Genomic DNA, 27,943 nt, shown 5'->3' on the forward strand with positions numbered 1-27,943 from the left:
CCTCCCTGGGCTCAGCCATGTGCAGGTGCTGCCTTGGGTGTATGGTTGGGGGGGGGGGGGGAATGATGACTGACCTGTGAGCATCTGCAGGGTGCTGAGCACCCTGGCTGTGGGTCAGAGCCAGGCTCCACTATGTAGGTGGGTAAAGCTGCAGGAATGAAGGTGCCAGGGCCAGCTGCCAGCTTTCCTCACTCCCCTGGCCATGGAGGCCCTTGATGTTGCTCTGACAAAAGCCATTTTGGGCTTCAAGCTCAAGGGTGCCCATGGCTGTGGGGGGGTGGCTAAGAGAGGATGCTTGTGGCTGCCTATGGTGGAAGGGATGCCCCCCCCACCCCCACCCCCCCCCCACCCCCGTCTACTCCCAGAGGCACATAGCACACAAAAATCCCTCAGCCCATGGGCTTTTTCAGGCTGGACTGAGCCCTTCCAGGTCAGGTTTTGGAGGACACCACCCCACCCCCCTTCCCCTATGTTCCTGTTGGCCCTGCAGCACCTGTAGTAGAAGGTGAGGCAGAGAGCAGGAGGCCAGCACAGCCTGAGCAGCCCAAGCCCACCAGGGCTGGAGCTGCTCTCTGACTCCAAAAGAAGCCAGGAGACACCCACTCTAGAAAAAAAAAAAAAAACAACCAAACTTTATTATTCCTGTGATGGGAGTAACAACCACACTGCAGCCAGAAGGGAGGAGCAGCTGGGGACCCATGATGCTTCTCTCACCACACATGGCCACCACAGCCTGGGAGGCCAGAGCGCTGCCAACAGCAACCATGACCTTGCCAGCACAAAACTGGCTGACCTGGAGCAGCAGCGCCTGTTGGTGAGCAATCCTGGCCCTGCCTCCTGCCCCTGGGCTGGTGCAACTTCGCACTGTGGCTGTAACCACAATAGAGTGAGCAGCACCATACACAGCCAGCAGCTGCTGCCTTGGTGAGAGGAGAGAATTGTTACAGCAACGTATGACCGAGAAGCACTTTGTTAAGACTTTCTTCATTTAGGATGCCCCCAGTGGTGGTGGGCTGGTGCTAGGGGATGCCATCCATGCTGCTGACTACCACTGGCTCTGCTGTGGCATTCATGGGCACTGCAAGGGTTACGCTGCCTCTGTGCTGCCCATCCCAGGACCAGGCCTTGCTGAGTGGTGGTGTCACTGGTACCCCAACAGGACACATGCGGGGGGGGGGGGAGAGGAAGAGTTGGGGAGGGTGGTCCCAGCTGTCCTGCTGCCGTCCTTGGGGTGGTGTCAGTCTGTGGTACCTGGCATAAGCCCAAGCTGCAATTTTGCATCTAGCCCTCCCACAACCCTCACTTTCCCACTGCTCCCCATCCCAGGCAAAGCCCCAGAGGCTCTGCTGCATTCTACCATATCTCCCCTTCCAAAAAAACTCAGTCACTGCGAGTCCAAGCACTTTCCGGTGGCTCCAGGCACCCTCCCACCAGAAAGCATCCCCGCCCACCTTTTCTTGCACAGGCACTGCCCCCAGGAAGGTAGCTGGTCTTGGGGTTTTCCCACTGCATGGTACCCCCAGCAGTGGCTGGCTCTGCTGCCTGCAGGGATGCTCCCAGGGAGAAAACCCTCCATGCCAGCAGCTCCAAAGGGCTCTGCGGTGTTCCAGGGATGCCACTCACCTGCTGACTGCTTACTAATAAAAAACACACATTGTTAAGATCCAGGGAAATTCTTAGTAACATGATGCACCACCGTTTTGAACAACAACATTAGGCAAAGGGAAAAAAGGGAACAGGAAAGAATGAGTCAGTCACAGGAACAAAACAAAAACCCAACCCAAAAAAATAACCCAACCCCTGACAATGCAATCACTGGAAGGGAATCAGCACCCCCTCGCCATAAATATTAATTAATTTTATATGTGCAAGTGTGTGTATTACTATAGTGCAAATAGCTCTGCATTGATCACGGAGCAGCCAGCCCGAAGGGGACTGCCCCCAGGTGACACAGGGACTAGTTAAGGACAGACAAGAATCAACACGGATTTAAAACAAACAAATAAAAAAAGCAACCCAACCACTGGGAAACACCAAAAAAGAAATCCCAGGTACTGCCTCCGACTCAGCGCAGGCAGGACTGGACAGTGCTGGTGCTTAACGCACCGTGCGCAGCAGCATCCCCCATGGCTGGGCAAGGGCAGGACAGGGCCTTTGCTCCCTGCCTGCTGCTGGAGCAGCCTGGCATGGTGCAGAGAGGATGCGGATAGGGAGGGGGACGTGGGACAGGCATGCTCTGGTCAGAGCTGTGGGGTGTAAGGGGAGAGCACAGCAGGACACGGGTGCAGCGAGAGGATCGCTGACCTTCAAGACCGGTCCTGTGGCTGCAGGGCAGTACTGCTGGTTAAACCTTTCAATGGACGCAATAGTGAGTCCAGCAGCGTCCCCAGGCACCCGCAACACCTCTCACCCATCGCTGCCTTCAGCTTGACCTCTGGCTCTGCAGCTGTACCAATCCCATGCTGTACTGAGGGGCTGTGCTCTGGGCATTTCTCCATTAACACATCCTCCCTCCCTCCCTCCCAGCACCACCACCCAGCACCACACAGCCAGCTCCCCCTGCACAGCCCGGCACAGTGCGACAGGCTTGCCTCCACCCATGGGCAAGCACGCAGGAGGGGACAGTGTTTTTGAAGAGGTTAAAGGAGACAGAGCCTCCTCCGTGCTACACAGGGGACAGACGGGAGGCTTGTCTTGTCCCCTCCAGCTAGACACAAAGTGCTTCTAAGGGCAACCACAGCGCATCCTAATTAACCCAGTGAAGGGTTTGGATCTAAGCTATTTGACAGCCTCCTGTTAAACCACGAGCAAACCACCTAACAATACATGTTGACATGCGGGCGAAGACCATGAAGCAGTGTCCTGATGGGTGTGAGCATTGGGCATGGAAGAGAGGTGCAGGGAGGGAGCACGGTGCCGTCTGGGGACAGCATCCCGCTCCTCCTCCGCCAGCCCAATCCCCAACACCCATCTCCACCCATCCAGGCTTCCTCCTGCTTTTTAGGCTTTTTTTTTTCTGTATAGATGGCAATGAAGGCTGGAGAGTGGAAGCGTCACATGCACACACGCACTCACACACAGACCTGTGCTGGCGCTGCAGCAGCACGCAATGCACACGCACCACTTGTGGTCCCGACGGCGTAAGGTACAACACCATCCTCTCCCCCCTCCCCAGTGAAAAGTTTCTTACATTTATACATTGTTTAAGACACGCTGATATATAAATTATTGTCTCTATGTATACTATGTATAGGCAGCAGGGCCAGTCCATGATGAAGGGCACCAGTGGAGGCTTCTGCTCATTTCCCTCTGTCCTCTGTGTAGTGCTGGAAGCGAGTGAAGCTCATGAAGACTTGCTCCAGGGATATCTGGCTCACTGAATAGTCTTCCAAGCGATACTTCTCTTTGGCTTTCTCCAAGGCCCCGAAGACCTGCAAGGGACAGCATGGCAATTATTGCAGGGTACCTTGGCTGCAGGAGAACCCTGCAGGTTGCGACTGAGAAAGCAGAGGAAGCTTCTTCCTCCAGGGAGACCCAGGGGAAGTAAAACCTTCCCCAGCAGGAGGGCAGTGGGAAGCCAGGAGATGGATTATTTAGCAGAGTACCTGACCTAATTTGAAAATATATGTTGTGTATATATATCTTTTACATATATATATGATACATACATACGTACATATATATATATACACACACACACACGTATGGGGTTTTATATATATCCCTGGGCTGGGATTCCAGCCCAAGGTTTCTGCCTAATACATCATATATGTATCTAATATATAAAAAACTGTAAGTGTACTATATATACATTATACATAACTATCTGTTATGTATACAGATAGTTTTTATATATATATATATTTTTTTATATATATACACACTATATATATAGTTTTTACATAATCTGTATAATATGTACTCTAGTATATATACTTTATACTGCATACTATACCATACACTCTATATAGACTATATAGAGCATATAGAGTATATATAGTATACAGATATATAAAAACCCCTATATATATATATACTCGTATACTATATATGAAAACTATCTGTATACTATATACCTGTATATATCTGTATACTATGTATTTTTATATAGAGATAGTATATAACTATAACTATCTGTCTACAGTATATGTAGACAGTATAACAACATACTCACTCTATATATGTTTTTTTATATGTATATCCCTGGGCTGGGATCCAACATGGTCCATGGCTCATTAAAGCCAATGCTCATAGTCTCGGGTGGGACAGCACCGGTGCCTGCGTGCGGCAGCACCAGAAGCCGGGGTGCAAGGCACTTCCTCGGGCTGAGGGTCAGCAGCAGGGAGCAGAGAGGTGCTGGTGGGTCAATGCTGTGTCCTCCAGCACCATGTTCCCAGCAGGGAGATGCAGGGTGGGAAGGATGCAACTACCGAACGCATCCCTTCAGCAGCCTCCAGAGCCTTCATGAAATATTTTGAGATGTACAAACAAAGGCAAAATCAGCTCTTGCTCCCCAGGGAGACCCTGCTTTCCCTCTGGAGGGCTGCAGTCAAGGGCAGCCAGTTCAGGGGGGTGGGATGGAGCAGTCCCAGCTCAGCACGCACAGGGCATCCTGGGTGCTCACACACTGACCATACAAGGAGGTGACCTGTTTGGGCCAGGATGTGGGAAAGGGTCAAGCAGAAAAACACTTTTTAATTAGCTTGGTTTTTATATATGACCTGGATTTTGGACAGAGAGTGGGTCTGGAAGAAAAGGAAGATGAGCTGAGTGTGAAAGCAAAGCATGAAGAGCATGCGAAGGGGCAGGAATAGGACTGCCCCTCCAGCCTCCTCCTGCAAAGGGGTGGGACGTGCTCCAGCATCCCCTTACCTGTGCCCAGCTGAGGTTCTTGTTGGTCAAGTGATAATGTACCATGCCCTGGTGCTCGTGTTTCAGGACACTGCCTGGGAGAGACAAACAAGGAGAGGCTCTGAGTTAGGAAACTCACTGAAGCTCACAAGCAGCACCCAGCCCTCCCCCCGGAGGGCAACTGCTCCAGCTGCTAGCTCACAGTACCTGGGAAAGTCTTTTCCACAAAGGCCTTGAAGGCCTGCAGCTCGCCCTCCTCCTCACTCTGCGTTTTGGCCAGCAAGGTGTAGCCACTGCCAAACTTGCTTTTCAGGTGCTGGGGGCTGCCCAGGCATTTGAACTGCCCGTTCACCATGATGGCCAGACGTGTGCACAGGGCCTCGCACTCCTCCATGCTGCAGGACAGAAGAAGACTTGTTCAGCAGGGCAGGAGCACCAAGACAGAACAGCAGAAGCTTCTAGGAAGGGGCTGGAGGTGGATTCTCTCCTCTCCAGTCTTTCGGAGGAGGGAGATTTGGGTAAAGCCAGCCACTGCTGGCTGCAGGAGTGCCCACCCACCAGGTTCTGGAGGTGGGTCCCATCCCCTGGACCCCACCACCCTCCTGGCCACTCCTGATCTCCCAGGCCAAGCCCTGCCCAGACAAGTGTCACCTGTGGGAGGTGAAGATGATGGATTTGCCACATTCCCGTGTCCGCGTCACTGCATCCCAAAGCAAACGTCGGGCCACAGGGTCCATGCCAGTGGAGGGTTCATCCAGGAAGATCACGGGGGGACCACCAATGAGGGCAATGCCAGCGCTCAGCTTCCGCTTGTTACCACCGCTGCGGAAGGAGATGGGAATGGGGACAGAGACTCAATATGAGCACAGGGAGAGCCCCACAAGACAAGGGGCAGAGGGAATGGGGTGTCTCCATATCTCCTTCTCACCTGTAGGTCCTCACGAGCTTGTCGGCATGGGGCTCCAAGAGCAGCCCTCTCAGCATGTTCTCCACGCAGCTGCCGATGTAGCGCTCGGGGATGCCCCGCAGCCGGGCGTACATGCTCAGGGTCTCGCGGCCCGTCATGTGGTCCAGGAGGGCATCAAACTGCGGGCAGTAGCCGATCCGCTGCTGGACCTTGGGGCAAGAGGAACCCAACGGGGATTAGCTCACAGACAGGTCTCTGCAAGAAGGTGTCCAAGCCAGAAGGTGCCTTGGCACCCACAGGACTTTGCTGCACCTCTGCAAGGCTTTTGCTCAAAGCAATGGGGACTGAGCTGCAGCTCCAAAACTGCAGGTGAAATGAGAGGGAAATTCCCCCTCACTGGAGCAGCCAGTCTGGCAGGGATGGACGCACACAGCGCACCTCGGAATGGCAACTGTGTGGTCTCACGCTGTGTCTCCCAAGCTGGTTCCTCATTGTGAGGGGCCATTTCAGGTGGGCCAGGCTCTCAGGAGAAGGAAAGCATTGGAAGGTCTGTACCTTCCCCATACGCTGGTCTCCTCTGGGGATAATAGCCCAACAGAAGGCAGAGCCCCAGGGGAAGAAGCAAGCAGGACCATGCTTTCAGGACAGACCCTCCCCATGTTATCCTTGCCTGACGTTGTCTGGGGTTGACAGTGGTAGAGGTATCCAGGGATTGAACTAAATACCTGACCCCTGCTCACCTCTTGCTTTTCCAAAGGGAGTGGGCAATTCCCAGCAAGGAGACCTCTAGCAGGGGTCTGGAAAGGTTTGACCCGTTCGTTTTAGAGAGACCATCCTCCGACTGTGATCACTAACTCACATTTTTCATGTTGCCAGTTACGGAGCTAAACCCTTTGATGAAGTGTTTGCCACCCTCTCAAGGTTTGGCTTCCATTTGTTTCACATCTGTCATTGCAGTGGAGAGGGGACTGCTTCCACACAGCCAGATAACAGAGAGCTGGGCCAGACAAGGACACAATGTCCCTGGGATATTTCCTCTACCCCTGGCAACTGCAACTGTGTCCTCCTCAGAGGCCACTTGCAAGGTGGCCCAGCCCAAGCAGACACAGGACTGTTTGTAATGCTGCCCTCTGCCCCTGCAGCCCTTGGTACCTTCTTGATGTTGGCCAGAATGCTGTGGCCATCCACAAAGGCATCCCCTGATGTGATGCTCTCATCACCAGTCAGCATCTTGAAGGTGGTGGTTTTGCCTGCTCCATTGAAGCCAAGAAGGCCAAAGCATTCCCCTTTGCTGACCGCTAAGGAGATCCTGTCCACTGCCAGCAGGGACTCCCGGCTGTCATAGACCTGGTGGAGACCAACACACAAGCCATGCCATACCGATGGCACAGCACGGCAAGCAGTGGCTTTACCAGCCCTGTGAGGATCACAGCTCAGCTGGCAGCAGGATGCTCAGGAACGGCCACACTCTCCTCACCTTGGTGAGCTCCTTGATGACCAGAGGGCTGCTGAGAGATGACAGCAGTTCTGGTGGCGACTCCAAAACCTTCTTCCTCTCATCTGCCACGTCCCGGTCCTCCGGCAGCACAGACACTCTGTTCAGCAGTGCCACCTAAACACAGGGGACAAAAAACACTCTTTGCCACCTGGCTGCTATGGGACAAATGGGTTCCTCCAACCTGGGCAGGATCCACCCCTTCAATCAGCCACCTCTGGGGATGCCTCACTCCCTTTGCCAACCCATACACTCAACAGGATTGGTCCCTCCAAGCAACCTCCTCCAGGGATGCTCCCTGGGAAGATGATTTAGGTGAAGAGGGCCTGTCTCCAGCTCGCAGGGACTCCTGGGCTTGGCATCGGTACATCTCCCTCCCACATGCTTCAGCTCACCCATTTCCGCCGCCTGCAGATGCCACAGACCAAAGTTCTCAGTCTCCAGAGAAGGTTTGTCTCGATGAGGAAAAGGAGGAAGAGGAAGGAGAAACCCTGGATGGTCAAGGAGGTCAGGTATCGTCCGATCCCAGGTGTCTCCCAGGAAAAGTAGTTCATCTGATAACTGATATCTGAGCAGGGATGGAACAAAATCAAGACTTGGATCAATCTACACTCTGGGGAAGGGCAGATAAGCTCCAGAGAAAGCTGTGAGCCCAAAGCTTTGCCAGGCTCATCTCCATCCCAGCCCACACTGGCTCCCTGCCCACAGCTCTTTCCAACGCCTCCCACAAGAGGATTCAGGTCTGGAGGGGATCTGGCAGAAGATGCCCAGTGGAGGCATGAAGAGGAGATCAAGTCACTCTTGGGACTGGGATTTCTTTACTTGTCTATGAAACTTTCCCTAGCCCACATCCTCCTCCAAATCATTAGTAAGGAAAAGATTCCTTAATTAGATCACCTATGAGCGTCAAACGGTGCCCATTTTTTTCTTTAAAATGGTACCTGGAGCTACTGCCCAGGTTGGGTTAGAGGCCCCATGATACTGCCCAGCTCCACCACCCACACCACAGAGACCCCCCCAGTGCAGCTATGGTGGGATGGCCAGGATGGGCAGGTGAGGACCAACACAGAGACTAACTGAATGCCTTGCAGATGAAGATGGCTTCAACGGAGGAAGTACAAAACTGAATGAATTCGTAGTTCTGGTAGAAGTCACTGATACATTGGCCCAAGCAGTAATTGGGTAAGATGAGAAAGACTTCATCCAGGGTTTTGGAGAGGTCCACCAAGCCCAGCTCTGAAAGAGGAGCACAGGAGGATCAACAGATTTGAGTTAGCTGGTTTTAGAGAAAGACACTGATACTTCCAAGTTCAGAAGGAAAACCAACAAATTTTGTCATGTTTAATGGGTGAGAATGGACTGTCACTTTTTTTGCTAGTGTGGGGACAGCCCTGGCGTGAAAGAGTCCCCTTGGGGGCTGGATCTTCTTGGTGACAGCAGGGTGCAGTGCTGAGCAGGCATGGAGGGCAGCGACCCACCTGGGATGCTCATGATGGTGACCGCAAGGAAGGTGGCTGTGCCTGAGAGGATGTTGAAGATAGTGAGACGAGTGTAGGCCGTGGCTGCCACGGAGAAGAAGAAGCTGAGGAGGTACATGAGGGGGATGATGGCCCAGCCATAAAGGAGGAAGATCAGCATCACATCAACAAGGTGGCTGTCTTGGGTGAAGGCTTGCACATCAAAGGCTTGGAATATCACCTGGGGCACAGCAATGTGAGGAGAATGCACTTTTGTCTTGACCACAAGCAATGTGTCCTCGTCTCAACGGCCCAGGCAGCAAGGTAATAGCAGCACCGCACTGACCCAGATAACCCCTCACAGATGGTTCCTAGCAGCAGCCCATGCCCATCCCCAAGGGAAGCCCTCTTTCTGCAGACTGGGATATAGAAGGGCAGATCTGGGGAATTCCTCTCCATGCTCCCATGTGTTTGAGATTTTCTGGTGCCCACACCCTCTGGTGCCAGAGGCTGCAGTCAGGTGACCCAGCTGGTTGGCCACAGCCCAGCTCCCAGCAGGACCAAGGGACAGCTTTCTTGCTGGTCCTTTCTATTAACTGAGACAATGCCAGCGGCCTCATAGACAATGCCAGCGGCCTCATCCTTTTCCCTGCACCTACATACATCCCAGCTCTCCCAGAGGAGCAACACCCAGAGCTCCCACCCAAGGGGAAGACTGAAGGGTATCAGTGTCAGGAGTGACTTACCAGCATCAGAGCACAAGGGATGAGGAAGTTGATGATGTCCCAGAGCAGGGCAGAAAGCCAGAAATTGACCACGTAGACACCGCTGACAAACTGGACGTGCTTGGCTTTGATGGCCTGTTCGCTGACCAGCAGCAGAGCGAAGGTGCTGGCAAGTGAGGCCATACCATACAGCAAGTTGATGGCAATGGCAAACCCGGTCTGGCCTCTACAGGGAGAGCAGTGGGGCAGGTTAGGACAGGGACAGCTCAACAAACCAATGCTGAGACTACATGGGGACAGTACACCCACACCATGCTTCTTGTGGAGGCTACACTCATGCAGCAAGCCAGCATGCAGAACAAACACACCACAATAAAAGCGCACCTCAGTAAGATGAGCATCTCCCCCACACAGTCCACCTAGCACACCACAAACATCCACTCTGCCTTTGTGAGGTCCCATGCATGTCCCCTCTGGTACAGGTGAAGTTGAGAGACCCTGGATGTGGGATTTTGTGAAGTGTACAGCCATACAGCCCCCTCTGCTCTGTCACCTGGGGAAAACCAGCCCCAACCAGTATCTACAGGGGAATACCCAACCACTGAGATATGTGCGTGGGGTGACGTGGCTGCCAGGCTCAGGCAGGTAAGTCATCTACACAGCTTTGTTCTCCTGACCTCCTGAGTACAATCACAGCTACATTTGGGTCTGAGAAGCTCCAGCCTGGCTCCTCCACTGATGCCAGTACAACCAAGCCAATCTGCACCCATGGAAGTCACAAGCCCCAGCAGGAAAGCAAGCGCTGTGACATCAGACGTACTCCATGAGCTGGTCTTTGGCCTTCTCGGTGATGTTGCGGGGCTGAGGGTAGTTGGTGACTGTGATGGAGGCATTGGGGCCCGCCAGTACCCTGAAGACAGCGTTGTCGGCCAGCATAAGGGCTGTGGCGGGTGAGTGATATGCCTGGTTGTTGAAGAGCGCAGTGACCACCGTGCGGTTCCCAGCTCCTTCAAAGGAGGCAGCTGCGATGTAGTGCTCATTGAAGGCTCCCCCTTCCTCAGAAGCTCTTGAGATGAGATACTCCTCCAGGCCACCTGCCAAACACCACGGCTGTTATGAGCAGGCTCCATCACATCAGAGCTAACTGGGGCCAAATGGAAAAGACCCCAAGCAGCCCCAGCCCTGGTGGCCCACCCTAGCCCCAATGATGACCACAAACACAGGGTTATGGAGAACACAGCTCTGCTTGGGTGAGGAGTCGTCCTGCCAACTGTGGGGCTCTCCCGTGCAGGAGAGGATACAAGGGGATACGTCAGGTATGCTGCAGCTGGGACCCGAGCCACCCACACCAAGGGCCCTGGCAAGAGAAGCCCGTGGCTCCTGCACACCCCACCAGGCATCGCCTGCTCCACAGGTGCTCCGGAACCCTCACCCAGCACCTCCAGCGGTGACTGATGCTGGGAGTCCAGCAGCTCCACGTACTGCTCTGCCAACCTCTGCGACAGACCCGAGGCGGCCGAGATGCAGAAAGGCACGATGGTCTGGCCATAGGGCTCCAGCGTCAGCCTCAGCAGGGAGGAGTCCCTGGGTCCTGGGAAGGTCTTGGCCACGACGAGGGCAAAGGCAGTGAAGATCAGAGGTACAAGGAACTGTGCTGCCACCATCTTCCAGTTGCGCCAGCTGTACATGGCTCGCTTCATGAACATGGCGTAGAACTGCTGGCAGCACAGGTAGAACTGGGAGGGGAGAAGTCAGGTCAATGTGAGCCCTGCCAGCTGCAGACAGCCCCGACAGCCACATCACCCCATGCAGCTGATGGGGGGAATGACCTCTCCCCATCCTGCATGTAGCCCATGAGCCTGCGGCAGAGCCTGCTCTCCAGCCAAGCCTGTAAAGGAATTAGCAGGGCAGCTGCTTGACTCCAGCACAGCAGGTCAGCCCACCAAATGCCACTGCTTCCCAACAGGATGCAGTCACTTTGGGATCTCAGGTGTTAAAAGCAGCTTCAGCCATGACCTTTACCTTCCTCCACCTCTCAGCATTTGAAGTTCACAAATAGGATTACTGCAACACGGCTGCCTGCCAAAGTGACTGGGCTGAGACACCTGGGAACTCCCAGCCTGGCACATGCAAGCACCTTCTCTGCATTTTAAACCCATAAACATCTTTCTCCCCTTCTGCCTTTGAGACATGCCCTTGAGGAACACGGGGAAACTTATCACAGGCACATAGGCAGTGGACCATGAAGGACTGCCAGGGATCTGAAACACAAGCCGAGCAAGGGAAAGATGATGTTTTTTCTCAGCTTCCTGCAGGAAATCCCAAATAATGTCGCAACAGCAGGTGAAAACCACTTTAGATCACCTGGGACGCCTTCAAAAGCATCTCTGTAGACTTCAAGATTAACATGAAGAGGATGGCAGTGACCAACCCCAACAACCCTAAAAATAATTTGCCCTAAAGATGCAGATTCCAGTTTGATCTTCCAAACCACATGCAATGAGACTAGCCATGGGGGAGGCTCCACCTGGTAACACTGCTCCAGAAACCCCCTTCACATGCCCTCTCCCCGTTCCTGCTGCACTGACACCCCCAGCACTCACCCCGGTGTTGAGCTTGATGCTGGAGCAGTCCTCTGTAATGAGTGCCCCGCTGTCATCTGTCATATCTGTCATGCCGCTCAGGCTGCTGGAGTCATCCATGGCCCAGTCATTGGAGCGTCTCTCGTGCTGGTACTGGAGAGCAGGCAGCTGGATGGCCTGGATATCCATGCTGGAGTCAACCAGCTTCCCAACCCTGCACCAGGAGGGAAAGCGAGTGATGAAATACAGACCCAGACAGGATCAAGCTGTTCTGAGCTGGGGAAGCCAAACCCAAGAGACAAACCCCAACACATGCCCCGGAGAGCTGTGTAGGACACCACCATCACTGAAACACATGGGGACTGGTCATCACCAGATGACACCCCACCAGGGCCAGCCTCCCTCCTGCCTACCTCAGGAAGACTTCCTCCATGGTGGTGACCGAGGCGCCGTAGCTGGCAATGCCCAGCTCCTCCCGCTTCTGCTCCAGCTCTGTGAACAGTGCCTCAAACCTGAACGGAGAAGTGAGGTATTAGATGTTGATGCTTGTGAGAGGCGGCACTCAGAGGTTAAGACCCTCTGGGCATTGGTCCTGCAGCTGGTCTGAGTCCTGCAGCCAGCTCCCGTGATGCCTGCAACACTAAGCACCCCAAAAGCAGCTTTTGGGCTCCATCTTCTGCTCTTTCGTGCAACAGGCAGCTTCAGCTATCCATATATTTGATTTCAGAGCCAAACCAGCCTGCCTCATTTGTGCCACCCTCCACACTGCAGCCAACACCAGCTATCAGCAACCAGTCTGTCCCATGCAGTTGCTGCACGGGCAGTGACACAGTGGGCATGGGGGCACAAGAGCGATGCACTTGCAGACACAGGGGAGGACGGCGGTGAAAGAAGGAACTGAACCCGATTTTCCAAGATCAGTGCTGATGCAGAAGCAGCTCCCCTTTCCAGCAAGCCTGTGACGACAGTATGTGCCCCAGTGTGTGCAAGACAAGGGGACCCACCACAGGGAGGGCAAGCAGGGGACGATGATGTTACCTGTGCGTGCTCTCCTTGGGCAGGATGAAGGACAGCTCTGCCCCAGCATTACTCTCCATGGTGGCATTGGGCACATACTGACAGATGAGGCGGGAGATCTCCCCCAGGTTACAGTAGGGCTCCTTCACCATCACCATGTGATATCCTGCCCCTGAGCAGAGCCACAAGAGAAGGGAGAGGAGGGTAAATCACAGCCCAGCCTGGCCCTGGGGTGCTGGATCAGAGAGGGATGCTAAGGCACTGCAAAGCATTGATGACTTTGCCTGGGCTATGGACACGATGCAGAAGCAAGTGTAGGGATGGGCCTCAGAAGAGGCAGAGCTGCGCAACGGGGAGCAAGCAGCCATCAGACAAGGAGCATTGATTCCCCTTCCCTGCCCTATATCCCCCTCCTGCTCCTCCCTGGCAAGGAGAAGACATCAAGCATGGCCTGCCTGCTCCTCCCTTACCGTATTTACGCTTGAGGAAGAGTGAGGAGCCGCAGCACTGCAGCTCCCCCTTGGCCATGATAGCTATGCGGTCCCCCAGCAGGTCAGCCTCATCCATGAAGTGGGTGGTCAGCAGGATGGTGCGGTTGCTCCTCTGCTGCTGCAGGAGGTCCCACGTGGCCCTGCGAGAGGCTGGGTCCATCCCTGATGTCGGCTCATCCAGCATCACCACCTGCACACAGGAGATAGGTGCTGGTCAGAAAGGGCTGGGAGAGGCACAGCAGCACAGGAGGGGGCAACCCCAGGGCCCAGAAGGAGCCTTGACCTCGCAACATGCATGCAATGATCTTGCTTGGGGGAGCAGCTACCAGGCAACAGAGCTGCACTGCAGCCTCAGGGCGTCATCCTCAGAGTTGTCCTCCTTTGTGGGGGTGCTCCTGCCCACTCCTCACTGTCCCTGCATCTCCCACTGGCTCACCACGGGTGAGGAACAACCTTAGAGCCACTAGAAGGACCTACGTTGGCCCCAGGGAGAAAGGTTCCAGGTGAGCCCCACCGAAGATGCTTGCCTTGGAGTCCCCAATAAGGGCGATGCCAATGGAGAGCTTGCGCTTCATGCCGCCGGAGAGCGCCTTGGTCAGAGAGTGGCGCTTGTCCTCCAGGTTGAGGATCCTCAGGATGTGGTTGATCTCCTCAGGGCACTTGGAGGGTGGGTACCCCTTCAGCTGCCAGACAGGGGGAAGGGAGGGTTAAGCCTGCCTGCAGGGGGAAGTGAATCTGGCAAAGACCCTTCCCACCACATCAGCCACCACCTGCTAAACCCCACCACACTCCCTCCTCCACATCCAGGCAGGAAAGTGGGAAAGCAGAGAGAAGGACTCCTGCCCAACCCTGATGGAGTTGGCACAGTTGGCATGGGGGTTTCCACGGAGTCATGCTGCCTGCAACCACTCCACTCCTCCATCAGCCAAGCTGGGAGCTCCTGCCTGGAGATGAGGTGGAAAGAGGAGGCAAGGGCTGTTCTGCTTATGATAGAATCATAGAATGGTTTTGGTTGGAAGGGACCTTTAGAGGTCATCTAGTCCACCCCCACCTGCAATGAGCAGGGACATCTTCAACTAGACCAAGTTGCCCAGAGCCCCGTCCAACCTGACCTCGAACGTTTCCAGGGATGGGGCATCTATCACATCTCTGGGCAACCGGGTCCAGTGTTTTACCACCCTCATCATAAAAAATTTCTTCCTTATATCTAGTCTGAATCTACCCTCTTTTGGTTAAAAACCATTAACCCTTGTCTTATTGCTACAGGCCCTACTAAAAAGTCTGTCCCCATCTTTCTTATAAGCCCCCTTTAAGTATTGAAAGACCACAATAAGGTCTTCCCAGAGCCTTCTCCAGGCTGAACTACCCCAACTCTCTCAGCCTTTCCTCATAGGAGAGGTGTTCCACCCTCTGATCACTTTTGTGGCCCTCCCTCTGGACCCACTTGATGGATCTCACCATGCTTTCACAGCCTCAGGAAAGTCACAGGGTGGCTGCAGGGTGCCTCCCCCAGGGCTGGCTCCCTGGGGCCCGGCGGCACTCCCCCCAAGCATCATGCTCACCCCTGCATAGAAGCGGAGGTGCTCTTCCACCGTCATGTTGTCGAAGAGGACATCATGCTGGGGACACAGGCCCAGGCTGCGGCGGATCAGGACCATGTCTTGGGAGATCTCGTAGCCGTTGATGTATGCCTGCCCGCCCGTTGGAGAGTGCAGACCTGGGAGGAGCGAGACACAGTGGCCTCGGCTCAGGGTTGAGGATAACCCCAGGCGGCAAAGAGCTGGCAGACAAGTGGGGGTCCTGCCGAGCACCCCCCACCCTGCAGCTTTCTGCCAAAAGTCAGAGCAAGCCATCTCTTGCTGGAGCCGGGGCACAGCAGCTTTCTCCTCCCGCCCACAAGGTGGGCTGCATGGCATCCATAGGTGGGAGGTGGAGCTGGCAGTGCTGCCAGAGCAGGCAGGCAAGGAGTGAAGTGGGCAGGTAAGCCTGGTAGAGTTCCAGGCAAGGCCAGAACAGACCTCCAGGGAAGGTTCCGTGAGCTCAGCAGCTCAGGAATGAAGATGACCGGTTCTTGGCCCATGCCCTCCCTGCCTTATCATGACAAAGCCTGCAGAGACGCATCTTGCAGCGGGTCCTTCCTCTTCTCAGGACTCTCCAACACAAAGACTGGCTGTCATTACCCCCACCAGCCGATCCCACTTTTGTGGAGGGCTGAGCAGGGACCCCCACGCTCCCTCCATCTCCCCAGGCAGCAACGTGCCTCTCAATACCTCAGCATCCCTGGCCAACAGCTCAGTGAACCAAAGGCGCTCCAGGGAAGAGCAAAAAACCCTCCCCAACCTCAGAGATGGGGTTCAGCTCCCCTTTGCAAGCCAAGGCATCAGCCCTTCCCTGCTCCATGCCAGCCCCACAGCAGGATTCGGCTCCTACCTGTGAGCATGGACAGAGTGGTGGTCTTCCCAGCACCATTGTGTCCCAACAGGACGGTGATCTGCCCTTCGTACATGTTCACCGTTAAGTCCTTCACTGCCTCTTTCATCTTGTTTCCCACTTTGAAGACCTGTGGAGATCACATTAACGAGTTGATGCTGCACTTGAGGGAAGTGCTCTCAGATCTGCCCCCTCCGTTCCACCTGGCAGTCAAAGCCCGTGATGCTCACATGCTGTTGGCATTAGACAACAGGTCTAATTCAGGTTAAATATAGATGTCACTGCACCTGCAAGTACCTAACACTTCAGCCCACAATAAAATGCAGCCAGCTCTGTGGAAGAGCCTTACCTGCTTTACAGCAGCCAAGCAGCACAGCCCTGGCTGAGGAGGGCAGGAAAATGATAAGGAAGCTGCCTGCAGGCAGCAGTCTTTACAAAAACAACCTTATGATGTGTTTGTGCTGTGCTGGGCAGTCGGTACCTTGGAAAGGTGCTTTATTTTGATTCCTGACACGAGGTCGGCAGGTTCCTCCTCAATGTACTGACTCTTCAGGGCTTTCTCAGGGTCCTCCTCCTCTTCCTTCTCTTTTCCCACGACAGTCCTGGGGCGCCCGCACCAGTATGAGGGCTAATGGAAGAAGGCAAAGAGAGAAACTCAGGCACAGGCAGAGACCATCTCTTCTCCCCAGCCTCATCCACCCTCCTCCTCCCATGCAGATGCCTCCCATGGATCTGCAAGAGCACTCTCTTTGGCCTGAGAATTGCCAACCAGCACATCTTCAGCAGGCAGGTCAGCCAGAGGTTGAAACTGCTCCTCCTGCCCTGCTGCCTTCCCCTGGTTCTCCCTCAAAGCAGGATCGCCTGTGGTTACACAGGCAGCTTTTACCCATCTTCATTCCCATAGAAAAGGTCAGTACTTCAATGAGAAGCAAAATTGCTCAGGCAGAAGCACTCTGCCCAGAAGAGCCCACGCAATGGAGAATTACCCCCTCCAAAAACCTTGACACACACTAAACAAAAAAGCCTGGGGTCCAGCTACTGCAGTTATGGCCTTTTTTTGACCAGGCTCTCCAGAAATGAAAATAAGTGTTTGAGACCTTAAATCCCTGTGGAAATAGCAATTCAACAACTCCTGGATCGAAAATCAGCATCCTGCTGTGGCTTTTGGCAGACAGCTGTATCTTTGCTACCCTGGTCTAGCTGCAAGAGGGAGTGGAATGTGGAGAGAAACCATACTGGGAAAAGGAACTTAGAGGGGAGGAGGAAAAACATCCCAATCAAATAACAAGGGATACGGTCACAGGATCAAAACTGATTGTGTTGCTGTGGCTTAACAAATCCTTAGCAGCCAGCTGAGCTGCAGTAACCACCACACCTACAGCTGCTGAAGACGATGCCAAGCATTTGACTTGGCAGAGCGAGGGCAGCTCAGTTGAGAGGGTGACAGTCATCACCCATCATCACCCCAGTACTAGCACCTGGGGGCTGGCAGCAGAATGCAGACTGCCCAGGTCCACCCGGATGGCAGCGCTTGGGGAGTTTCAAATGACTGGATCTGGTTGCTTGCACCTGGGGCTTCTCTCCAATGCCTTCGCTTGGGGCTTGGAGACACTTAACAACACCCTGCACGCCAACAAGTGTCAGGACAAAGATCGAAAGGCAAGATGACCTTCATATTCAGTAAAGAAATACAGCTGCATCAGCCTTTACTGAGGACACGCTGCAGGCCCCTTGATTTTGGAAGCCAGATGGTGCCACCCTTGTACGTCAGCCTAGCCCACTGCATAGCACAGAAGGGGGAACCATCCCTGAGAGATGCCTGTCAAGACAGCCGGAAGGGGTGCATAAGCAGTGCTCACCGTCAAGAAGAAGTACCATGGCTGAGGCACGCCGTACTCCCCTGGAAAGACGGCCTCCACATACCAGGCCACCACGCCGTAGAGCACCGAGTCCAGGAGCAGCATCCCCAGCACTTGGGCTAAAGTAAAGTTGTCATCCACACTGATGGGCTTCATGAGGTCCCTCCACTGAATGCCAGTCCCTGCAATGCACACAGGGCACTGTCTACCTTTGCATCTCGGGAAAGACAAAGTGCTCTTCAAGACTGTCAGATAGCATCCCTGTCCTAATTCACTGCTCAGTAACGAGGAGCACATGCACGGCTCTACAATCCCTTCTATAAATGGAGGGAAAAGACACAGCAGAAAGTGCACTGACATCTCAAGGCTCCCCATCCCACCACAATTCTTCCATCACATCTTCTGCAACTGCCCTGGGAAGCAGCAAACTCTTCTCCAGCCATTGTTCTTCCATCACCCCAGCCACCTTCTTAGTGCCACTACTTTGCAATAGCATGGCTGCTGCTGGAATCAACAGCAAATTCTTATTAACATAGAAATTAAAAATATATTTTGGGAAGGAGGAAATGCAATGGATTCTCATCCTTTAGAACAGAATTTGCTTGGCAATTAAAGCGATAATGGCATTTTGCACAACCCAGACTGCCAGGGGCATGGGTTCAGAGGGGCAGAGCCCTGGTGCTGATAAGACCTGTGCAATCAATCAGCAGTTAGCCATCCTGCTCTCGTTAGGAGCAAGAAAGTGCTTCTCCCTGACTTCTTCCCACCCCTTCACACCACATGCAAGCCGGTCCCAACCCACCATGAAAAAAGGCTGGCTCCTCTCCCGAGGGACAGGAGGCACTTACCTTTTCCTTCAAACATGCCTATAAGCTGTGCCCCCATGGCCATGGCCACATTGGAGATGAGGCAGGATGACAGCTTCTGGCTGTGGGACATCAGGTCATAGCGGGGCGAGATGAAGAAGTAAGGGATGTAGGAGAAAAAGTAGAGGAAGCCACCAGCGGCAGCCGCAACATTTGCTGCCAGCACAGAGAAAAGCAGGAGGGAAAATGTCAGTAATACAGTGATATCACTGAGTATTTCTCACCAGCTTTCCATCCACGGAGATTCAAGCCTTTTGCACAAGGGTGGTTACGGCGGGGCAGGATGAGGACTTGCTCAAGTTCCATGGCAAGTCAGGAGCAGCACCAGACCCCAACCCCGACCCCGTAGTGGGCATCTGCAGAAGCACCCTGCCCATCCCAGACCAGAGCATCCTGGGGCCAAGACAGCCAGATGATACCCTAATGCATGAGCTTGTCTGGTTTGGGAAGCAACAGTACACACATCCTTTCCCACGCACTGTGGGGAAAACACAGCCAAAAAGGGAAGAAAAGCCCCCTCTCTGCACGTCAAAGCACGTTATCCAACAGAGCCCTGAGCAACCTCACATAACTCTGAGGCTGGCCCCGCTTTGAGCAGGATGGACTGATGACCTCCAGAGCTGCCTCTCAATCAAAACTAACCAAAGATTTTACAGCATGAGGCCCATAATGCCCCCCTCAGCCCCACAAGTCAGCAACACAAGGAGGCAGCCAGGGAGGGACTCACCTCTCGAGAAGAAGGTGCTCACCATGAAGTTGAAGGAGATGGAGGAGATGGAAAAGATGGCAAGGAAGGTGAACACCAGCGTGGGGTCACTGTTGGTGAGCACTGCTCCCTGTTCGCTCACCTACCGAGAAATTCTGGTTACACCCAGGGCTGGCGAAGCCGGCCATGGCTGCAGGCACATGTGGCCAGCTGAGACCTGATGTTCTCCACGGGTTAAAGACAAACTGAGAGATGGGTGAGAATGCCCAGGCCCTCCTAGACCACTCTAGATGGAAGAAATATGGGTTGCCCTTGTGTGACACAGGGTCTAAGAGGCAGGGGACACCTTGCTCAGCATCCAGGCAGCCACCTCCTGCTTCTCATGGTGTGGGTACAAGCAGAGAGGAGAGCTCAAGTCCCTCCAAGGGCATGCAGGGCTGCAGAAGTGTGGTGGTCCTGCTCTGATGGGACTGCCTGGGCCTCCCCAGTGCCCATGGGGCTCCCACTCCTCAGCCCCCTCCTGGGGAGGTCATCCCTGCCATGAAAGGCAGCTGGCGGGGGCAGCTCTGCCCACCCAGCTCTGGAAAAGGCCAACTGCAGCCTCCGTTACACACGTGGAGGAGCCCTGAGATACCACGATGTTCCAGCCCACGGCAGAGGATCCTTGTCATCCCTGTGCCTTGCCAACACAGAGCTTCTGGCCTCTGCAGAATGGTGGCCTGGGGAAAGACACTCACCTTGACACAGAAGAGCACCGTGACAAAAAACACGGACACCAGGAGGAAGAGGAAGAACATGAGGAACCAGGCGCTCCAGTGCAACCAGTTGCTGAGGCCCATCATGTGCATGTACTCCTGCAGGGAGGTCACACCATCACCCAGGGCTGCACCCACACTTCCCAGGCATGGCCAGGGGCAAGGTGGAGGCCCTGGTCAGGGTGGTGGTGGCTTTGCCCTGCAGCACTGGGGAGGGAGGTGGCAGCCCCAGGTCCCACCAAAGTAGTCCTGCGCAGACTTCAGCGCAGGTGTCCCCCACCTCCCTGGACAGGGGCTGCCACCGCCACAGGAGAACATCTCCCCAAAGAGCTGAGCTGAACCCAAAACCACAGCAGCTAATGCCGGCAGGGCCACCATGGTCGCCCAGGAGCGGGGCAGACGGCAGGACAACCCCACACCCAGGGGAAGCCAAGCCCTGCACACTCAGCCCTGCTGTTGCAACCACCACAGCAGCCGAGCTCCAACCACCCCCGCAACACAACTCACACAGGTTTCTACATTCAAAAGACAAAAATCTCGCTTCCTGCACCCTGAACTCTTGAATCTACAAAACTCCTCAATCCACAAATGCTGCCCTCTCTCCAAGCCACCTTGGAAACACCAAGCCTTTCGGTCCAGCAGCCTTGGCCACACAGCAAGGAAAGCTGAGCTGAGTCCTGGTGGCAGGATTAGCGACATTCCTCCCTGAGGCTTGCTAATCTGCTGCCATCCCCACCTCCTGCTTGCTGGCTCCAAACCCGATGGGGATTTTGTTCCTAATTTAAAGACAGCATCTGTTGGGAAACACCACAGAGGGAGAGGAGCACCCAGATGTCCCACCACTCACGTTACCTTCAGCTTCTTTTCCTTCTCATGCACAACAGCGCGGACGATGTTGAGCGAGGTGTAGGTGAAGCTGAGCATGAGCAGCAGGGGCAGCTGGTTCTGTATGGCGAGGAGGAAGAGGTCGTTGACGTACGCCGGGTAGGGGAAGCGCTGCACCACCACCGTGATGTTCTCCAGCAGGCTGGTGGAGCTGGCATTGGCATGGTACTGCATGATGGCTCTGTCCACTGCATGCTGCACTGCCAGGAAACCTTCTCGGATATAGCCTGCATGGCAAAAACAACATGGGGGAATAGAGACGGGTCTGGATTTTGAAGGGAGGCGTTGGCAGGAGAGAAACAGCCTTTGCGAGAGGGATTGCTTGGGAAGAAGAACAGGAAACAAAAAAAGAGCTTGTAGGAAAAGCAAAACAAACATCACTATCAACACACTCCTGCAGACACAGAGGGGCTTGGGAAGGATTTAAATCATGGCAATTTAAGTCTCATAATCATAATTTAAAAGCAGCTGGGAGGAAAACTCCATTTAAACTGCAGTCACCTTTCTGCAGGCATGGCTTTATTTTTGTAAGGGGGGAGATTCTCCATTGTCACTAACCACCACCAATGTCGCCGAGCTTGTATTTGGTCTCTCTTTTTTTGGTAAACCAATAGAATACGGGATACTACACAGGTTTTGGTGAGGAAGAATATATCCTGTTACTCACGCATTTGGCTTAAATTTTTGTGCATTAGAAAACAGTGAAAGATTTTTTAATTTTCAACTTATTTGTTTTTATGTGGGATCCCTGCCACATTACTTGAATGAAAATTCAAATTCTGCTTACAAAGCCCCAAATGAGCATTTTGAAAGTTAGCTGCTGAAAATGACCTAGACAGAGAAGGAAAAAGTAAAAATACGAGATGATGAACAATGTTTTATATTAACTAATTTACTAAACAAACACTATAGTGAGGGAATTGATCTGGGCCTCTGGTCATCCTGTCCTGCAGAACATTTGAACCAGCAGATATTGTCCTCTTGAGCTCAGGTTTATTTACACTGCATGAGCAAAAACCATTCGCTCGCTTTCTCAGCCTCTCAGTCTTTTCCCTGACATCACTATTGAACAATGGAAGGAGAAACCCAACCAAGGGAAACATCCCTTTGCAGCCACAGAGGAAGTTCCCAAAAAAACAAGTCCTAAGCCAGCACCAGCTCCAGCAACATCCCTGCTGCCTCCTGCTCAGTCAGTGGTTTGGCTTTCCTTAAAAACCTACGCTCAAACCACAGAATTGCTCTATTTATTTCTAAAGTATTTAAGCAGCACAATAAACACTGAGCAGTTTGGACCCTGAAATAAATTTTCCATTAAAAATATAAAAGGAAAAAAAATTTTAAAAAAATCACGTAAGTAAAATTTATTCTTACCCAACCCCGCTCAGCAGAGGTACCCAGAGGCAAGCAGTGCCCGAGAAGCCACAGGATAAAATTTAAATAAATATTATATAAATAATAAATATAATAAATAAATATTAAAATATTTAAATAAAGTTAAATTAATTTAACTTAATTAATTTTAAAAAATTAAACTATTTATTTAAAAGCTCAGAGCTTCAGTGAATCTCTGTAGTGAGCTGAGTTGCTGTACAGAAAATCACATCCATCTCTTTGTGAAATAGCCCACGGCAGAGGGAAGGCTGCCCTCACCCGGTGTCCCCCCATCAGCAAACTTGGCCTCCCGGGGCCCAGGCAGCTGGAACAGCGGGAAGAGGTAGCTGGTGTGCCAGTCCCGGTCCAGGTTGGGGTTCAGACCCGTCTGCTCACTCCGCGGGGCATTCCTCGGGCTGTACTTGAAGCGCAGCTCATAGTTGACCTGGAGGGAGCACACAAAGGGCATCACAGGTGGGACAGAAAGGACTGCTGTCTGGGTGGCAGAGGGTGGGAGGATGCCATCCCCCCACGTCCTCATCCCCCCTTGGCTCTGCTCACCTGGAGGGGCAGCGGGGCCGTGCTCTGACGGAAGCGGTGCTTGAACACGACGGCAGCCAGCACGCTGCCCGAGCGGTTGTCCGACTTGACGTACTCCTCAAAGTCCTTCTCCGAGGCAAAGCCCTGAGCTGCGGAGGGGGGAAAGACAGATATGCAGGCACAGAGCACGGCAACTCAATGCAAGCTGATGCTCAACCATCACCGAAAATAAAATTTTGGTCCAGGACACAAGGGATGCGCTCCAGCCAGAGGTGTGAAACACTGCTGCTGTCAGATACAGGGGATTTATATGGGACGCTGCTGTACCCATCACGGGGCACGCAGATGATTCCTCCTCCTTGAGAGCAGGAGTCAGCTCTTCTTTCAGAAAAAATCCTAACATCTTCAGTTTGGAACATGAAGCGCTAAAATCTTCTGTGCAACAAGATTTCCAAAAATACTTTGTCTCAGGGAAGCGACAGCCACATTCTTTAACTATTTTAGGGCAGTATTTTTCTAGATGGAAACTGCAACAAAATGTGATCAAAAATCAAAACAAAATCCCGTAGTTTTACTGAAAACAAAAATAAAACCATTGCCTTTAAGTTCTGATAAAATTGATGCATCCCTGGAATAGAGCATCAGAATTTATCAGAGTAAAAATTCATACCAATTTCTGGGGTGGAAGCCGCAGCCCCCAGCCCCTGCTTACCTCTGATGCTGATGGGTAAAGCTCTCTCCACTGCCTCAGCAATGCTCCTGACGGCGCTGCTGTTGGAGGGGACATAAGCCAGCTCCCAGGGGTTGCTGGGGTGCCGGCGGTAGAAGAAACCTGGCAGGTCATCCACGGACTCGGCGGGGTAGATGGTGGCATTGGGGTGGCTGACGGAGTGCACCCGGTGCCGCAGCGCTATCAGGATGGCGGCAAAGAGCAGAGGCAGGCAGATTTCAATGACTGTCACCAAGATCTGCCGTTTCTGCAGCAAACAAAGATGTAAAAAAGTGAACACTGAAGGTAGATCCAACACAGTAACAAGGTTTAGGGCATGCAAATGCCACGCAGCAGAAGCATTCTTGTATTTCCCAAGGTTTCACAACCTGGGTTTTTCCAAAGCTCAGGAATGATACTGCACCGATTCCCACATCCTTCCAGACCTTCCAGCCAGGGTGTCCCCTTCCCTAAGCACCGCTCCTTCTCAAAGCACCCTCCTTTAGAGCTTTCCCTGCCACACTGCGGGTTTGAATGAGCTGAGCTGGTTGTTTGCCCTTTCCCTGTGCAACAGGGCTCTGTCCAGGAGCAGGCAGCACTCGGGGCTGGCCTATACCACTCCTGCAGGCAACCACAGCGATGCACCTCCTGCAGAGAGGACCCGTGCCATGGGACTAGCCACAGCCGGGAGAGTGAAGAGAACAGCTTTCACCAAAGCAGAGCAACCTTGCCCAACACTTAACAGGGCTGGGAACTAAAAATACAGCAATTAAATGAAAGGCTGGGACTGAGTGAGCAGGGGGAAGGTAAAGCAGAGCAAAGCTAACACAGTCAGTGAAGTTTTTTCTGCCAGAGCTTAGCGGCTGCAGGCAGCAGGACACAGGCTCTGTGTCCCAGCCCAGGACAGGACCTGGCAGAGCCTCTGGCTACAGGCATCGGTGCCCTTGCACAGGTTCCCACGTGCTCAGCCTTCAGCCTGAGGCCTGTCTGCACTAAACACGGTGGCTCATTTATTATTTTTAATTGAGGTTCAAGCAACCAGACAATGAACTCAAGTCTGGTGAATGCACTTGGGCAGCCAAGCTGGAGCACGACCCTCCAGCAGTTTTCCCCAGGGCTACCTCTCCTGCAAAATTCCCACCAGCTACTAACACCTGCCCCCAACCCAGGTTAATTAGCATTTAAAACTCTGCTCATCCCAGGGGACCTGGGGTCATCTCTGACCAGAGGGGCAGGGGGAGCAGCAGTCCTGACCAGTGTCATGCACACCCATGACCCTGCAGCGTGACCCCCCCCAATCTGTTTTACAGCAGGAGCTGTGACATGCTGCTGACTGATGGATTTATGCCCATAAAATCACTGCAGAGGTCACACTCGCTTGCAGGGAGGGGAGTGGTGAGCACTGGGCCGCTCCCACTGAAGCTGTACCAGTCAGCTGGGATGGGGATGGGAGAGGGAGGCAGCACCCAGAGCTCAGCTGGGCACACCACATCCCACCATGGGCAGGAAGGCACGGCTCAGCCCTGTGCCCGGCACAGCGGCAGCAGCCAGGCAGGTCTGGGTAGGAGAGGTGAAATCTGGACCCAGCCGCCTTATTTTCTCCTGCAAACCAAGCTGCGTTCACCCAAGCCCAGCCCAGGTGCAAGCGCAGCACAGCAGGCCAAACCTCAGTCACTGCAGTGACAGCTAATGAGATGTCCCTGGCAGCAGGGAGCAGCTCTGGGCGCAGGGATTCACGGCTGCTCACTTGGAGCATGTGCCCGAAACAGAAGCAGCGGTATTAACCTCTTCTGAGGGCTCTGGCTAAGACAGGCTTTACAAGACCAGGGGAGTTTTCTACCCTTCCCTACACCAGGCTGGAAAGAACACCACCACAATGTATAAGAGCACCAAAAGGTTTATTCTCACAATTGTGAGAATAGTCTCAGCAATTGTTTTTTATCCAATGGCACAGCCCCTCCCTGACATCTCTGCACACTCAGTGTTGTTAAACTGTCTCCTGCCTGGCCCCATGGCTGCTGGCACAGCAGTGCCACGGCCTGGACCACAGCAGGGCGCAGCAATGGGCTGCGGTGCTGTAAAAAACATGCCCGCAGACAGCGGGTGCACATGCAGGGTGAGCACGCTGCAGGCAGGGTATGGCTCAGCCCATGTCAGGGCTCCTCACCTGCCTGCTCTCCTGTCTGCACTGACCATGTGCCGGAGGCAGCACCCCGGCTGCCCTGGAAGCTCCTTAAGCTCTGCAAACACCAAGCATTGAGCTGCACTGACCATGGAGTTACACCTCCCGTCCCTCTGCAGACTGGAAAAAGGGTTTATTTTTTAAATGGGGGCGGGGGAAGCAGCAAGTGGGGCACGCTAAAGTGGGCAGAGTCTCTGGTGGGGCAGAAACACAGCCCTGAGTACAGACCAGCTCAGACATCCTGGGAAAAGGGACAGTCCGCCCTGCAGCAGCTGGGATGAATTGGCTCTTGGCCAGTTTGCCAGGAGGGAGCACACAGGCACGGCCACGCAGCCGCTCCCTGTGTCGCCCTGGCTCTCAGCACCCATTGTCGAAGCCAAAAAACCCTCTCTGGACTTCTACTGGGAGGAGTTGCCCGCTCCAACCACAGCCAGGGACGAGCCACTGCTGCAGCCAGCCCCGGCAGCGTGGCCAGGAGGCGGCGGCTCTGAGCAGGCAGGGAAAAAAGAGCCTTTCCAAAGGCCACACTCATAAAAGCAAATGTTGCAGATGTCTGATGGTTTTATAATGCAGCTCTGGCGAACCAGCTGCCTCCCACTGATTTACTATTGTATTAACCCCCTCTCAGTCTCCTGGGCTGTCTCCAGAACAGTTGCCTGGCTCCCCAAACTCACAGGCCAAAACACATTTACCAGTGCAGGCTTTCAGTGCCGCAGAAGTCATTTAAGCTGCCGTCTTCCAGAGGTGACGGGGATACTCATCTGTAATCACTACCTCTGCCTGCCCAGGGCTGCCCTGGCTTTGAGCAAGCCACATGTCCCAGCATCCATCTTCACACTGGGGTGATGATGGCTTGGGAGCACTGTGTCTTCATCAGGAGCACATTTTTTTGGTGGAGGGGAGCAAAGACTCTAGGTCATATTCTGACACAGTAGATCCAAGATAGCTTGTGGCCTCAGAAAACACAAGAGGTGCCCCCGCCCCAGAGTACATCCAGAAGATGCTGTTATTCCCCTGCAGAGGGGATGGGGGATTGTCCTACACACATCTGGGGTGTTACAAGGGGGGATTCACAGGGCTGGCCATCACGCACACCCATGGAGAACACTCCTGACTGCAAATCAGACCTGCTGCCAGTCCCTTTGGTCACATCTGAGCCTGGCTGCCTGCTCCCTGCTCTGCTGGAAGGCCGGGCACAGGCAGCCCAGCCAGCCCTTCCTTTTGTTTATTTTTAAAGCAACATCATGTTGATCTACAGAAGGGTAATTGAAAGCGTAAAGCCAGGCTGCAGCAATCTCTGCTCCCTCCTCTTCCGCCGCCCTCTGCCAGGGCCAGCTCTGGGTCCCAGGGGAGCCACAGCTTCCGCCCAGGAGCGCCTGCACGCTGCTTAAAGGCGCTGCAGCAGCAGGCGAGATGCTGCCGGTCAGCAGGGCAAGGAGGCCCCAAGGTCCTGAAATCCCTCATCATTAGCCAGCTGCCACACAGGGAGTTGGGCTGGGAGCAGATGCCAGGAAAACGGTAGTTTAATTTTTTAAGACCCCAAAAGCTGCTTCTGAGGGCTTATAGAAAGTAATGGAGGAAAAAAAATCTGGGCCCTGCTGGGTTTGTAGGCATCATGCAGCAATCACCACCTCCAGAGGAGCCTGTGTTAACAAGACAGCTCAAGGAACCCACCTTTGCACAGGAGGGTGCCTGTGTCATCCTGCCCTGTGAGAAGGGGGAGCTGAAGTCATGGCTGGACTGCAAAAGGACGGGAATGGCACAGCGTGGACTCAAGGGGACAGGGACAACTTAGCATGCAGCCCTGCCCACCTCTCCCCGGCACAGAAGCAGGATGACACCACATGCACAAACAGATCTGTTTTTCTCCAGGAAATGCCTTGGGCCCATGGTGAAGGTTTGCTGGAGAATCAAGACCCTAGGCAAGCTCTGATGTACCCACATTTAGGGATGACAGAGGCAGCCCCTCGAGAGCATAGTGCCAGCCTACCTGCAGGATGTAGTTCTTCCAGAGCAGCAGCCCAAACTGCCTGAGAACAACCATCCTCCCATCAGAAGGGGACCACTGCCACCGCTCCGCAGGACCCTGGAAGAAAGGAGAGAGCCATGAATGCC

The 27,943-nt window shown here is 53.8% G+C and overlaps 1 protein-coding gene across 1 annotated transcript; it reads right to left on the reverse strand.

Moving 5' to 3' along the window:
- Nucleotides 1–3,299: 3,299 nt before the first annotated feature.
- ABCA3 (ATP binding cassette subfamily A member 3) lies at nt 3,300–27,905 on the reverse strand. Its single transcript, XM_075718550.1, has 30 exons — nt 27,819–27,905; nt 23,650–23,914; nt 22,959–23,086; nt 22,677–22,842; nt 20,994–21,253; nt 20,124–20,240; nt 19,408–19,528; nt 18,663–18,836; nt 17,815–17,996; nt 16,437–16,583; nt 15,956–16,085; nt 15,088–15,242; nt 14,053–14,208; nt 13,505–13,715; nt 13,056–13,206; nt 12,431–12,529; nt 12,039–12,231; nt 10,868–11,171; nt 10,256–10,529; nt 9,457–9,661; nt 8,732–8,951; nt 8,331–8,489; nt 7,649–7,821; nt 7,236–7,370; nt 6,911–7,105; nt 5,780–5,967; nt 5,503–5,673; nt 5,059–5,246; nt 4,873–4,946; nt 3,300–3,431 (listed from the first exon to the last, which is right to left on the reverse strand). Exons 1-30 carry the CDS (start codon nt 27,870–27,872, stop codon nt 3,300–3,302), a joined length of 5,127 nt encoding a protein of 1,708 aa, XP_075574665.1. The 5' UTR covers nt 27,873–27,905.
- Nucleotides 27,906–27,943: the final 38 nt, after the last annotated feature.

Source organism: Pelecanus crispus, chromosome 11, assembly GCF_030463565.1.
Source record: "Pelecanus crispus isolate bPelCri1 chromosome 11, bPelCri1.pri, whole genome shotgun sequence".
NCBI lineage: Eukaryota > Metazoa > Chordata > Aves > Pelecaniformes > Pelecanidae > Pelecanus > Pelecanus crispus.